Below are 13525 nucleotides of genomic sequence, written 5' to 3' on the forward strand. Positions count from 1 at the left end.
AGTGCCTGGGAACTGATTCTCAGTTCACTTTTCACTTCTCGCCCCCCTGCTGAGTGCCTCTACTTCTCTAAAGGCTTTGCTAAGGAGAGCTTAGCTAGTAAACCAGGTAGCTTTCTGCACCATACAGGCAGTGGGGAGAAATCCCTGTGACAACACTGAGAGATTCTTGTGCTGGATCTGGGCAGCTCCGTACAAGGAAATGCAGAGATCAGATGTTGGAACACTTTGCAGAGATGACCATGTCACAGAGAATAAGAAATACAGGTTTTTAAGCACAGAAGGTGAAACCCCAGCTGATGCTTTAAAGGGCATATGTGGCAGCTGGTCACAGCTCAGCACGAGGGTCTTCGCTGTTTGAATATTCAGATGAAGCTGGTGAGGCCATCAGTAGGTGTGCTGCCAAGCACTGCTGAGAAATGCAAAGTGGATGGGCTTGCTGCAGTTAGTCACCAGATCTGATGTGTCAGCTCATGGGCATCTCTGACTGCAGGAGGCCAACTCAGCATGTGGCTTTACCATCATTTAGTGACTTGCTGCAGCTCTCCAAGCAGCACATAGACCTCTGGTTATTTTTTAGTGGGGTTGTACAGGGATTTTTACTAATGCCAGGTTGTGATTTTTGTTTGCGAAGCAGCATAAACTGCACTGCAGACAGGACCGTACCATTTCCTTGGGTGGCCTGCCTCTCCACTCTCCCATCCTCAGCTGCACATGCCCCCACTTCCCCCAAGGAACCATCTGTTGGCGTGTCACCCACCACACTTGACCTGCTGCAGATTTCCTTCTCTGATAATTTCTGCTGTTGAGTACTGGCTGTACTAGAAACTTCATGTTATTTCTACTTAAAAGTATTTCTCGACATTCATAAAAACAGTGCTGGAGGAAAACAGTTGTATTTGCCTATTGTATCTTCTTTATGGTTTGACTTGAGACCAACATAAATGCAGCACTTGTGTTATGTCTGGAAGGCCTGGCCAGCAAAATAAAGACAAAATTTAAAATCAGCATGAGATTCAATTTGTTCTGTCCTGCAGGAGACATGAGAATGGTGGAGGGCTCATTAGAAGAGCCTGTCCAGCTAGACTGCAGCTCGTTCCTTCTGCCCTCAAGCAACTTGTCTCTTCAAGCAGCTCTGTCAAGCTCCTCAGCGGAGTACCAGCATGTGGTCCATTGTTGCATGTTTGGGTTTCGTTTCTGAGCTGCAGAGACACACATGTATGTGTTTGAACAGCTGGGAAGGAAACTTGTCTCTTTCAGACAAAATCCTTTTGCTTTACCCACATTCAATGTGTTGCCTTTTTTTTTTTCCTTCTTTCTGGAAGGGCTGAGATGGATGCTGCTTTCTCTTCCCTTTCCAGTCCCATGCTCCTAGTTTCAAAGGCTCCTCAGAGCTACCAGGCTAGAAGGTGCTTCAGTGGAGAAGATCTTAAGTTTCAAAGTGTTTGAAGCTCCTGTTGTGCCTCTGCCAGGGGTAGAAAGTGGGTGCTAGTAGATGTTAATTTGCTTCACTAGGAATAAAAGTGAGCTCAGCATCAGCTCCCTGGAAAGTAAGTCCTCCTGCAATATAGACTTGCAGCAATGTAACATCTGCAGTGATTGAGAACCCGTCAAAACAAAGCCTGCTGTGTAGCTGCTTCCACTGGGACTAGATGGGGTTTCCTGACTTGCTTCCTAGCCTGCTGATATGTGTACCCTTGTGCTGCTGAGATCCATCTTGATTCCTTATATTGGCAGCATCACGTTCTGCTTGTGCTCATGCACGTTCCCTCTGGTAACTCGTTGCCTTTCTGTGTTCCCAGGGTTGCTGTAGAAGTGGTGACCACGATGACTTCAGCTGACGTGATGTGGCAGGATGGCACTGTGGAGACAAACATTCGCTCCAATGAGCTGATTCCAGTCCACCATCTGGACAACAACGAGTTCTGCCCTGGGGATTTTGTGGTGGACAAAAGAGGTATTGGGTGTCAAAACAATGCTCTCCTCAGGGAACAAACATGCTCTTAATTGTGAAATATTCTTCAATCTGGATCTCCTAGTGTAGCACTGTACTTGTTACAGTAGCTGTTAGTAGTACTCATTTGAGGTAGGCACAAGAGCCTAACAAGGGACAAACAGTGATTCAGGTGACTTAATGTGAATGTCAGCAGAGAACCATTATTTAAATACCAAGGTTGAACTATGACAACAGGGAAGATGTGAAAGGAATAAATGCCAAGGAGCAAAGCTAGGATTCTCAGTATTTCTACAGAGTAGAGGTGGCCCACCTTCTCCTTGAAAGTGCAAATGGCTCTGAGCTCTCTCACAGAATAAGGGCAGAAATGAACAACTCACACTGCTTTCTCTGTATGGCTTACCTATCATGACCCCCCATTTTTTCTTGGAGAGTTTTGGGATCCAGAGGCATCTTCTTGCGTCCCTTTTCTTCACCAGACCAATTGGTGACACTGGTGAGGGTCACAGTACAAGTTCAAGGACACTTACAGCTTTTGGTTATGAAATATTGATGGCACACCATCTGGCTCTCAGCTCCTCTTCTGTTCTAGCAGGGATAGACTCTCAACAGTGAGGAGCATAAGATACTGTGAGATTGGGAAGAGGGATACCTGGCTTAGCAAAAAAGGATGCTGTTTTGCATGGCCATTTCTGATGATTAATAGTCTGACTGGTCTTGTGAGTTAGACATGGTTTGTGGAAACTAAAGTTATCCATCAGCTCTAGCTCTACCATTTTAGTTTGGCCTCTGGGAATCTGTATTCCTCTGTGTCTGTCAAACAGACTCTCCAGGCAGTCTGGGATGCCCACAGCTCCTTGCCATCTCCCTGCTAAGGATGCCGGGAGGTGGATCTTGTCAGCCAGATAAATCTAAAAGGTATCTGGATACCAGTGTGCTGGATAACAGCCCAGGCCTAGAGAGGTGGTTCAGGCCCAGCTTTGGTGCTGTTGGATCCCCGATGCCTGTACACGCACATGTATGCATGCCTGCCTGCCTTCCACCTTTGTTGTCCAGTCCATTTTTCCAGAGGAGCAAAACTGCTGTGGGTAGCACATTTCTAGATGAAGAGCTTGGCAGCCAGGGCTGCTCCCAGGGAGCTCTTGGCCAGCCTGTCCAGAAACTCTGACAGTCTTGGTGCAGAGCTAATTTGGAGAGCAGAGCACTAAGGTGACAGCGTGGTTTCTCTTGCTGATAGAGCTCGAAAGTGGTCCCAAAGTGAATGTGTTCACCCAGTCCAATGCAACATAATCTTTATCATCACTCTGTGCCCCGTTAAAATGCAACTCGTTAGCTGAGTACAATTTTGACTGTGTAGGAAGAACTGGTTTTCCTCATGCCACTCACAAGTGGAAGGTTTCAGCTGCGAGTGCTTGGGAGCTTACAGCCTCAGTTGCTGTGCGAAGTCTGTGCTCCTCCACTGAACTTGTCTGTTTTCTTCCCTTCCTTTGCGACCAAAAGCTCAGAGCTCCCAGGACCCCGGGTTATATGGAGTCGTGCAGTCTGGTGACCACATTGGCCGTACCTGTGTGGTGAAGTGGTTCAAGTTGAAATCCAGCGGAGATGATGTGGAGGTAAGTGCAGGAGCCAGTGCCTGTTGGAACCAGCTAAGAGAGAGCAGCCACAAAACAGCGCAAGCTTCACAGATAAACACAGATAAGCCTGGGAGTCAGCTCTGCAGTGGAGTTTGTCCTTGAGGATGGGTCGGCAATGTGCTTTTGGGCCTGGGAGGCTTAGCTAGAGGTGGTGTCGCTTCATATTTGTAGATGCCTGCAAAGCAGCGAAGACCAAGCAGAGGGTTTATATCCCATAGTCAACATCAGGCTCTGGTATGGATGAAGATTTTTGCTCAAGTTGTCACAGACAGTTGATTTCTTGAGTTCACTATAAGAATTTTTCCTTCCCAGTCTTTGCTAGTTCACGGAAAGAGAATCAATCTATTGCATGTTGTCCTGCTTGCTTCTGCCAGGCACTATTGCCTATAGTCAGCCTAATACCTTTTTCTCGGGGCTTGTAGGAACACTCTATTTTGCAGTGTCTTCCTAGACTACAGTCTAGTTGGAGATGAGAGGGGGACTTGAACCACACAAATCTGGTGTACTGCTTTCTGCCTTAGGATGGGAGACCACATTGTCATAACTGAGCAGGGCCCTTTACATCCAGAAGCAGAACATCAGTCTGTCCTGAGGTTGTGCTCCACTTTACCCATTTCTCATTATTTTTGGGCTCCTAGCTCTCTTCCTCTAGGTGAAATCAAAGGAAAGATGTTTCCCATTAATTGACAAGTTTTTTGTCAGATACTTCCTGTTGCCTTGGATCATTTCAAAAGTAAACTCTAATCTTTTGGGCGCCAATGAACTGCTTGAGAAATCTGGGTGTTCAGAAGGCAATAAAATGTTGTTCTTGCATGTCTTGTGATCGTAGTGATGTGGGACCTGAAGTAAAGGTGAGGGTGATTAGATGAGACAGAATATCTGCTTCCTTTCGTTGTCATGCCTTGATTGATGTGCTACAGGATGAGGTGATGAGAAGGGACATTAGCAGCTCCTTGCAGGCTGTTGGAGCAACTGAAAATTGACAAAATATAACACAAAGTACTTCCAAGTGTTGAAGGCGTGCTCTGAAGGTCAGTGCAGCATCCCAGGGCTGACATGTTCGCATTCTGTCTCCGATGCAGCTGATCGGGGAGGAGGAGGATGTGAGCGTGTATGATATTGCTGATCATCCAGACTTTCGCTTCCGCACTACTGACATTGTGATTCGCATTGGCAACTCGGACGGAGCCACAGCTAAGGAAGATGAGGTAGGTTCTGGGCACAGTTATGTGACCTCATTGTCATTGGGTATTAGTGGAGACGCTAATAGGAGGGCCTTCGGCCCCACATGGGCATCCTAAACTCCCTCGCTTGCTAGTTTTGTATCAGTGTCCCCTGCTGTCGTGAGTAACATAGCAAATCTCTAAGTCTGGTGGAGATGTAACTTTGAAATCCTTTGACCTTGGTGATGGTCTATAGCAGAGCAAGAACAAAGCTGAGACAAGAATCAAACATATGCCTGAGGGTTTTTAATAAAACTCTTGCTTAGGATTTCAGAGTAACTTCTAATCTGAGAATATTCTATGGGCTCCTGAGCAAGAGTGAAGGTGGATTTGTCATGAAACCAGTTTCACTTGGCAACAGAAGACTGGGGTTCTGGTTTGCATCTGAGTTATTATGTACATGTTAATTTTGCTGAGCTGATTGATCTCCTGGGGAGGAAGAGGGGACAATTTATACTGTAGAGGATACACTCTTTGCTAGGAAACAGACTTCCTTACTGTGTAGGGAGGACCTCCAGCTTTTGAGACTGCTGCCCTAAAAAAGGGTTAAAAGGTATAGTGTGGCTCTTACTGTGGTTCTAGTTTCAGCAGCATGAAACACATCTGAGCTTGCTCAGTTGACCTAAATAACCTTCTTCCAGTGCAAGATGCTACTTACTGCGCACACCCTGTGCCAGCTGTGACTTGTCTGTTCATGCCTGCACATCTCTGCTGGGAGAAGCTGCTGTGAGCCCCTGATGTGGGTGTCGGAGCACAGGGGCTGGCTGTGGGCACCCCACTAGAGGGCAGCCCGATTCCGGGGAAGGCCCGGTCCCCTTGCTGGCACAACCCCAGCGGTGCTGCCTGCCGAAAGGCCACAGCCCTGCAGTGGCCCTGGTCCTGATCAGAAGTCAGGATCTGCTGCTAGACCAGCCCTCCTGGTCCTCCTTGCAGGGGAGGGGAAATTTTCCCCATCACCGTGGCAGTGTTTTGGGGTTTCTCACGGAAACCCTATCTGTAGGATTCTTCTCCCCGTTGGCATGGGACCTCAGGACTCCTGCCACTTCTGCAACAGGCTGCAGTCATTGCTTTAGGTGGGTCTCCAACCTGGGGAATATCTGTTTCTCAAAACCTTCCTGGTTCTGCACTGAAATGCCTGGGAAAGAAAAGGGACTGACAAACTGCTCTTGTTCCACAGCCTTCGGTCGGACAGGTGGCTCGAGTGGATGTCAGCAGTAAAGTGGAAGTGGTGTGGGCTGATAACTCCAAGACTATCATTCTGCCTCAGGTGAGGTCCTGCTCCAGCTCGCAATATCCCTGTAATTCTTAGCTGAGTGACAAATCTTGGTTTTAAATCCCAGGTGCAGAGAGATTCACTGGATAAGGGAATCTTGCTCTATTTATTGCTGCCTTCCCATATGATGGGGTGGCTTCCCAATTCTGTTAGCACAAGAAAATCCTTTCTTTGTCCGGAGGACTGGGCAACTAATTGGTCATTACTGCTCTTGAATGCAGAGAATAGGAAAGTATGGGCAGACTGTTGCTCCCTTCACACGCTGCACTGCGTGTTCAGAGCTCTGACCAGCCCTGCTCCTGGCCTCCAGCACCTGCTGCTTTGCAGAGGGGGTTGCAGGGCTCAGGGATCATCAGTTCTGACTTGAGCCCAGGTTCGCTGTGTTGCCCAACTAAGGCACTCCTGAAAGACGATTGCTTGTTCTGTCTCGCTTGTGAAATGGCACCATAGTGTTTTCTTTGGCTAAAGAAGCTCCTCCAGAAACTGGGCTAGAGCCACAAGTTGTGACCTTAGTTAACCTAGGGATCAAACCCGTATCTCTTCCCAGGGCAGGGAGGGAAAGGAGTTGAGTGCGAACTTAAAAATGTAGATATAGCCACACTAATCCTGTTAACCCCATTGGTTTGTCTTCTGCATTGTTCTAAGGTTTTTGTTGTACCGTTGTGTAATCTTATTCAGTGCTCCACATACGGTTTCATCCCATGTCTCTTCTCCTTGTTGCCTCAAATTAAGGCAGACAATCTAAAGATAAGAGGAGACCTGCTTTTGTAGGGTCCCATCTCCGTCACTCTGGCAGAGAACACCACTGCCTCCGATGCAGAGATGCGTTTGCAAGTAAAAGCATTCGATCAAGATTTCTTTTTAAACCAAGCAGCTCTGCATTAATTACAGTAGAATAGTCAATGCCTGCACTATGGCAGTGGACTAGAGCATTACAAAGCAGGCTGCTGTCTCCCTTCCCCCTGTTGTCACATGTGCTTGGATCACAGGCACAATCGGAGGTCTGATGTGCGCTCCACAAAGGGCTGTTCTCACACTGCGGTGCTGGGGCTCTGCAGCAGCTCCTGCTGTGTCATGCCAGTCCCTTCGATTCTGCCTGTCTGCGTAATTATGGGAGTTGGGGAAATGTCAGGAGTGTGAATTATCAGTTGGTAAAACCGTGATTTATCAATGCCTGTCCACGTGCCCAGAGACAAGCTGTCTGGGTGCTTTTTCTCAGCTCTAAAAATAAAGATGGCATAACTGGCTAATTAACTTTCCAACTCAGATTTGGATTAGCTTTGAGGGCAGTGAGTTTTGATGGCTTTTCCTGCCTGCAGTCACTTGTGTTGAACCTGACTAACCCCTGCCTGTCTCTGGGTGGCACAGGACTAGCTCAACAGTGCTGGTTCAGTTCAAGGCTTTGACAAGATGGCTGAGTGTCCATGCACTTAGCCTCTGGGGTCATATCTTGCAAGATTAAGAGGATTCTTGGGCTGTCATTCAAGTGTCAGAAGCCTGTGGATAAAATGCTCCGTCTTGAAACTCCTAACACAGCCTTACGAAGTTGTTCTTGCTCCCCTGCTTCTATGTTGGAGCTCGTAGCTGGAGTATGCCTGTAAGCCTCTGCAGGGAAACCTCGTGAGAGATGTAGCATGTGCAAAGGCATGATTATAACAGGTGAGGCTAGATGGAGTGTGGATGGGTTCAGCTTCCAGTAATGAAGGGGAAGAGAATGTTTTATGTAAGAGCTTATTCAGCAACTTGGGTTAGGCTTCATTGTCCCAGCTGAATTTTAAGCAGTAGTGACATACAACAGCTAAAGCAGTGTTGTGTGCCACAGAAGAAGAAAGCTGGTGTGGGAATGTTTTCCTGGTTCCAGCATTGTCTCTGTGGAAGGCACAGAGTGTGGAGGCAGCCAAACCAGGGCTCTGTGCCAACATAGTTGCTGGTGCAGAAGCAGGACCAGAAATACTAACTCCGCACACGATACCAAATACCTCCTGAACTAGCTCTGCGTTCAGAAACCCTGGGGCATCCAGGTAGATGTTTGGTGCCTGCATGCTCTCCTTGGCTGGATCCCAGCCACTGGGATGGCTGCAGTCCACCTAGAAATCGCCCTAGTTTTCCCCCACTGCACTGCTTTGAAAGGTGGAGGATGGGGCTATGCTGATTCATAATCTGTGCTGGTCGTTGATGAGCACGTTATTTGGATCAAACACAGTCCGCCCTGTATAGATGGAAGGGGTTGAAACAGCCCAACTAATCCTAGGTGGAAGCTCCCTTTTCATGGGGAGAACTGACTTGCATTTAAAAACAACTAAAACTCTGTGCTTCAGTCTAAATCTCTTTTAACTCTGCTCTCCTTTAGCACTTATACAATATTGAATCAGAAATTGAGGAGTCAGACTACGATTCTGTTGACGGCAGCACCAGCGGGGCATCCTCTGAGTGGGAGGATGAAAGCGACAGCTGGGAGACAGACAATGGCCTCATGGAAGACGACCACCCAAAAATTGAGGAGTTAGAGCCTGAGGAGCCAGCAGCAGAGGAGGTGAAAAAAGTAGACGAACAAGTCCAGGGAGCTGTGGCTATGGCAGTTGCAGATCTTGCTGCAGAGAAAGCTGGCAAGGACGGAGCCCCAAAGAGCTTCCGGGAGCTAAAGGAGGCCATCAAGATCTTGGAAAGCCTGAAAAATATGACTGTGGAGCAGCTGCTGACTGGCTCTCCCACCTCCCCCACGGTGGAGCTGGAAAAACCCACTCGGGAGAAGAAGTTCTTGGACGATATTAAAAAGCTGCAGGAAAATCTAAAGAAGACCTTGGATAATGTAGCTATTGCAGAGGAGGAAAAGATGGAAGCCATGGTGGAGACGGAGAAGAAAGAAGAAAAAGCAGAGGCACAGACACCAGTGAGGTCGGAGTGGCCCAGTGAGACACCAGTGCTCTGCCAGCAGAGTGGAGGCAAGCCTGGAGTCACCTTCACCAGTGCCAAGGGAGAAGTCTTCTCCGTGTTGGAGTATGCTCCAGGTGAGTGTGTCAGATCAGGCCAGTGCGGGATACTCTGTGCTTCATTGCTGTCCTGCAGTGTTTCTTTCTCCAAAGTCTTTGCTTCTAGGCCTTTTGGGTTGGGTATCCTCTCTTTTTCCTAGTCCTTTTCACAGCTCATTAACTGGGGAGGAGAAATTAAGACAACTTCTGTAGCACAATCTGTTCTGGGACTTAAACCTGGCTTTTAGATGGCGTCTTTAGGCACTCCTGTAACTTCTCAAGCCACAGAATTGGGCTTCCTCTTTGTCCACATTGGTAACTAACTTCGGAGGGCTGTGGAGATCAGTCACTTTCCATTGCAGATACTTTCTTGAAAGCGACAGGGTTTGTTCAGGCTTTTTTGCAGGGATGGATTTGTTGAGAAGCAGAGCAGGAACAGCTGGTGTTCTTGTGCTGGGTGTCCTTGGTGGGTGAGTGTCCTTGTTCACTTGCGCCAATGTTAATCAGCCAAAAATAAAAAAGAGCATCTGGTTGTGTGGAACACTGGTGACAACGGAGCCCAAGGTGCTCGGCGAGCCAGGCAGCCGGGCCAGACCTGAGAAGGAAAGGTGGCCAAAGTGTTCTGAACCTGCAGGTGTATATAAATAAAGATGGGGAGCTACGCTTAGGTTTTGCAGAGAAAGGGTCATCACTTTGTGCGATGCATCATTGTCCCAGCCGTGGGACAGGGCTCCTTGTGAGGCACAGGGACAATGTTGTGTGGGACCATGAGAACAGGAGATGCAGGTTGTGACTGCTGTACAGTGTGGGAAAAATCTAATAATCTCTAGGCTGCCTCCTGGCTCAGCACCAAAGCAAGTCAACTCTTCTTTTCCAAATTACAGGTTTAACACATGGATAGATTTGCCTTCACAAGGAACCTGTGGCAGTTTCCAAAGGCAGAGTTTAATCCCATTCTCCTCCTTGCCCCACAGATACCCATGCCTTCAAGAAAATGGAGTTCCAGCCCCCAGAAGCAAAGAAGTTCTTTAGCACCGTGCGGAAAGAGATGGCTCTCCTGGCCACCTCCCTGCCTGATGGCATCATGGTTAAAACCTTTGAGGATCGAATGGCAAGTGTCTGTTCTCAAATGCCTGTGTGTTAGTGCTGGGCTCAGCATCCGGATTGCTTTCTTTGGAATTCCCTGCTTAGCCTTAATCCTTTGCATTAGAGCTGCAGGAATGTGTGCAGTATGTGAAATATGCCTGTAATTACTGTAAACGGCTGCTTTCACATTCCCCAAGTCAGGGTGACAAACAACGGGCAGCTCCTCACTGCAGGAAGCCTATTTGGGGTGCTTTCCCCACTGGGCTGCCTGTCCCACCAAGCGGGAAAGGCCAGCAAGGGGCTGATGTAAGCAGTGAGCAGCTTGGGCATTGCTGGCCGTCCTCTGAAGCCCTGCTTCAGATCTGAAGGCTTGGTCTGCCGTCAGGCCATAGCAGAAGTGCAGCTTCTGGAGGAAGGTGCCCCGAGATGTGTTGCTTGAGCTGACTCTTGCAAGGGCTGAGTTAATCACAGCCCCTCTCTCCCTCTATGTAAATACAACCCTGCCGAGGTAGGAGGACTTGTCACAGCGCCTGGCTTATCTCCACAGGATCTCTTCTCAGCACTTATAAAAGGGCCCACGCGCACACCCTATGAAGATGGCCTCTTTCTCTTCGATATCCAGCTCCCCAACATCTACCCCGCTGTCCCGCCTCTCTTCCGCTACCTCTCCCAGTGCAGTGGGAGACTGAATCCCAACCTGTACGACAACGGCAAAGTGTGTGTCAGCCTCCTGGGGACGTGGATAGGCAAGGTAATGCTTTCATCTGCCCGTCCGTGGGAGCAGTGGTTGTGCCAGGCTGCTTTTGGAACAAGCCACCTCCTACTAGGCCAAGAGTCCTGGGTGGCTTCTGGTCAAGTTGGTGCTTGAGCTGGGGATAGCTCTGGCTTTGGGCTCTGTTTTAGATGTCTGGAGCAAGTAACTGGTATAGTTTGGCTTCTTCTGGGACTGTATTTGGCTTTGTTGGTCCTTCCTTGATGAGAAGCCTGTGGTCAGACCAGCCGGGCTGTGTCACACTTGGACAGAGCAGAGGTGCCAGCACCAGCATGGGGTGTTCTCCTGTGGTTTGGGTCTCTGTCTCCCATGCTGCAGACAAATCGTGTAGTGTGGCACAAAGGCCAGCTGGAGACTTGGAATAAACAGAGCCAGGGAAATGCTGTGTTTTGGGCAGGTAGATCGACGGGGCAGCTGGGGAGGGATTGGAACCGATGCCTGGTGTGTAGGGTTACAGCGTTCCAGGCAGAACTGGCCTGATGGGGTGCAGCGCTGGCAAAAAGTAACGGAGAGTTGGGTTGGTACAATGGGACGCTAGCCCATCACGTGCTTGTTGAGTCAGTCCCTTGTTCCTGCTGCGAGCCACAGGACCTTAGCAATAAGGGTGCAGAGAAGCTGGGGCCTCACTTCATCTAACAATTATCACAGAGCAAACTGATGATGCTTCAGGCCTTTAACGCATTTGTATGTGCATTTCAGGGGACAGAAAGGTGGACCAGTAAATCCAGCCTCCTCCAAGTCCTCATCTCCATCCAAGGTAAATGCTTCTGCAGAGCCTGCAGGACAGGAAAAGGTGGAGGGAGGAGGGGATGCAGGCTTATGGGGGGGCACACAGTTGGGATCTGCCACCCCAGCTGGGTTAGTGCTGCCTTTTGCTCTCACCTTGCTGGACAAAGCAGTGTCCTTATCTCTCTGGTGCAGCAGGCAAAGCAGGTGCAAGCTTTTCTCATACCCTGACTTTTGGCTGCATCCCAGGTCCTTTTCCCTTCTCGCTGTGGCAGCTAAGCACAGAGCTGTTTTACTTGCTATTCTGAGCTGACAAAGGTGAACCACTGTGTCCTCAGCCAGTTACCACAGTTAGTTGAAGTTGCTAAACTGGGCTTCATTCGCAGGACGGTTTTATCCCCACTGAGTCACCCACCCATTCTACATTGGGCATGTTTTTGCAGACGATGATGGTGTTTATGCTCCTTCTGAAGCAGAGAATAATCAGGGGTGTGTCTAGACCAGCCCCAGGGCTTCCTGCCATGGGGCTTTGCCCTGCCATATCTAGTTTGAGAGCAGACTAAATCAAATCTCTTCCTCAAGGCCAACTTTCTGTGCAAGGAGCCCAGGCACGTGACTAGAGAGACCTTTGACACAGAGCAAGGGCTCCTGCCTTGAGTCAGCAGGCGACTCCTGCTCCTCTGAAGTCTCACAGCCCACCTGTATCCTCCTGTGGCGGAACACCACCACAAAAGCCTTTCTTTTTCACAAAGCTGAGGATCCAAATTTAGAAAATGAAATACTAAATGTTTTACTGGAGCAACTTGGTGCTAGTGAAAAACCTCCTCTCCTCCTCCTGCTGCCTGGGCTTTGAGAGACTCATGATCTCACCTCCACCGGCTCTAATGCAGTTTGTGGCAGGCTGCCAGCAGCCTGGCAGTATTGCTGCCATTGCTACATACATGTAATTACATTAGACCAAAAGCAAGCAGGAGAAAGCTTGGTATGGGTGACTTGTCACAGTATTCACTGTCTGAGAACCACAGTCTGATGGGACTATGCTGGATAGATTAGGAGCTGGCCAGCTCAAAGCCTGTTAACTGAAGATTGGCCTTTTTTCTGATTAAGAGGAGGAGGGAAAAAAAGAAGAAAAAAAAGCTTTGGGTGTGTTTGTGGTTTTTTTGCTAGGAGGGGAGGGAAGGGAAAGGAGCTGTGAAACCTTTCCCCTTCTGCCCTTTTGACCTACTCTGCCGTTGCATGCCCTCTGCATCGCACTGGTGGAAGACTATTCTTGCCGGCCAAGGATCTTGAATGCCGCTCCCGGTAGCATCCGAGATCCCCACCGCCCTAGCAGAAGGCCACAGACCCATTCACACAAGTGCTCCCCCTGCGATACCAGTCCAGTGCATCTTGCAGGGTCCTGGTTGTCCGACCTGGCCTCCGCTACCTGCCTGAAGTCAAAGCACAGCTTCCCTGCAATGCGTTCTCCTGCGGTCCCTTCCCCGCACTGCCTGCTGCCGGCCTTGGGCTGCCGGCATCGGTGTGGCTGCGGGTGAAGCTGGCACGGTGCCTCAGCACGGCGGTGCTGTGACCCTCGAACCTCAACCACCTTGGCAGAAATCGGGGCCCGGCAGTATCTGCCTCAGATGGCGATTTGCAGTAAAGTTCCTCCCTTAACCCCTTGGTCTCCCCTTCTCTTGGCAGGTCTCATCCTAGTGAATGAGCCCTACTACAACGAGGCGGGCTTTGACAGCGACCGGGGCCTCCAGGAGGGCTATGAGAACAGTCGCTGCTACAACGAGATGACCCTGATCCGGGTGGTGCAGTCCATGATGCAGCTGCTGCGCAGGCCGGTGGAAGTCTTCGAGCACGAAATCCGCGAGCATTTTCGCTGCAACGGCTGGCGCCTGGT

At 49.4% G+C, this 13525-nt stretch overlaps 1 protein-coding gene across 1 annotated transcript in view; it reads left to right on the forward strand.

Annotated features, from left to right (window-relative positions):
- Positions 1–13525, forward strand: part of UBE2O (ubiquitin-conjugating enzyme E2O) — a 28104-nt gene that overhangs the window by 13967 nt on the left and 612 nt on the right. The window contains exons 9-17 of the mRNA XM_009584549.1: positions 1800–1954; positions 3452–3564; positions 4668–4793; positions 5986–6075; positions 8432–9089; positions 10025–10161; positions 10684–10887; positions 11608–11665; positions 13318–13522. Coding sequence (XP_009582844.1) covers positions 1800–1954; positions 3452–3564; positions 4668–4793; positions 5986–6075; positions 8432–9089; positions 10025–10161; positions 10684–10887; positions 11608–11665; positions 13318–13522 — 1746 coding nt within the window. The remainder of the gene's footprint in view (positions 1–1799; positions 1955–3451; positions 3565–4667; positions 4794–5985; positions 6076–8431; positions 9090–10024; positions 10162–10683; positions 10888–11607; positions 11666–13317; positions 13523–13525) is intronic.

This window comes from Fulmarus glacialis, unplaced genomic scaffold, assembly GCF_000690835.1.
Source record: "Fulmarus glacialis isolate BGI_N327 unplaced genomic scaffold, ASM69083v1 scaffold8089, whole genome shotgun sequence".
In the NCBI taxonomy this organism is placed as follows: Eukaryota; Metazoa; Chordata; class Aves; order Procellariiformes; family Procellariidae; genus Fulmarus; species Fulmarus glacialis.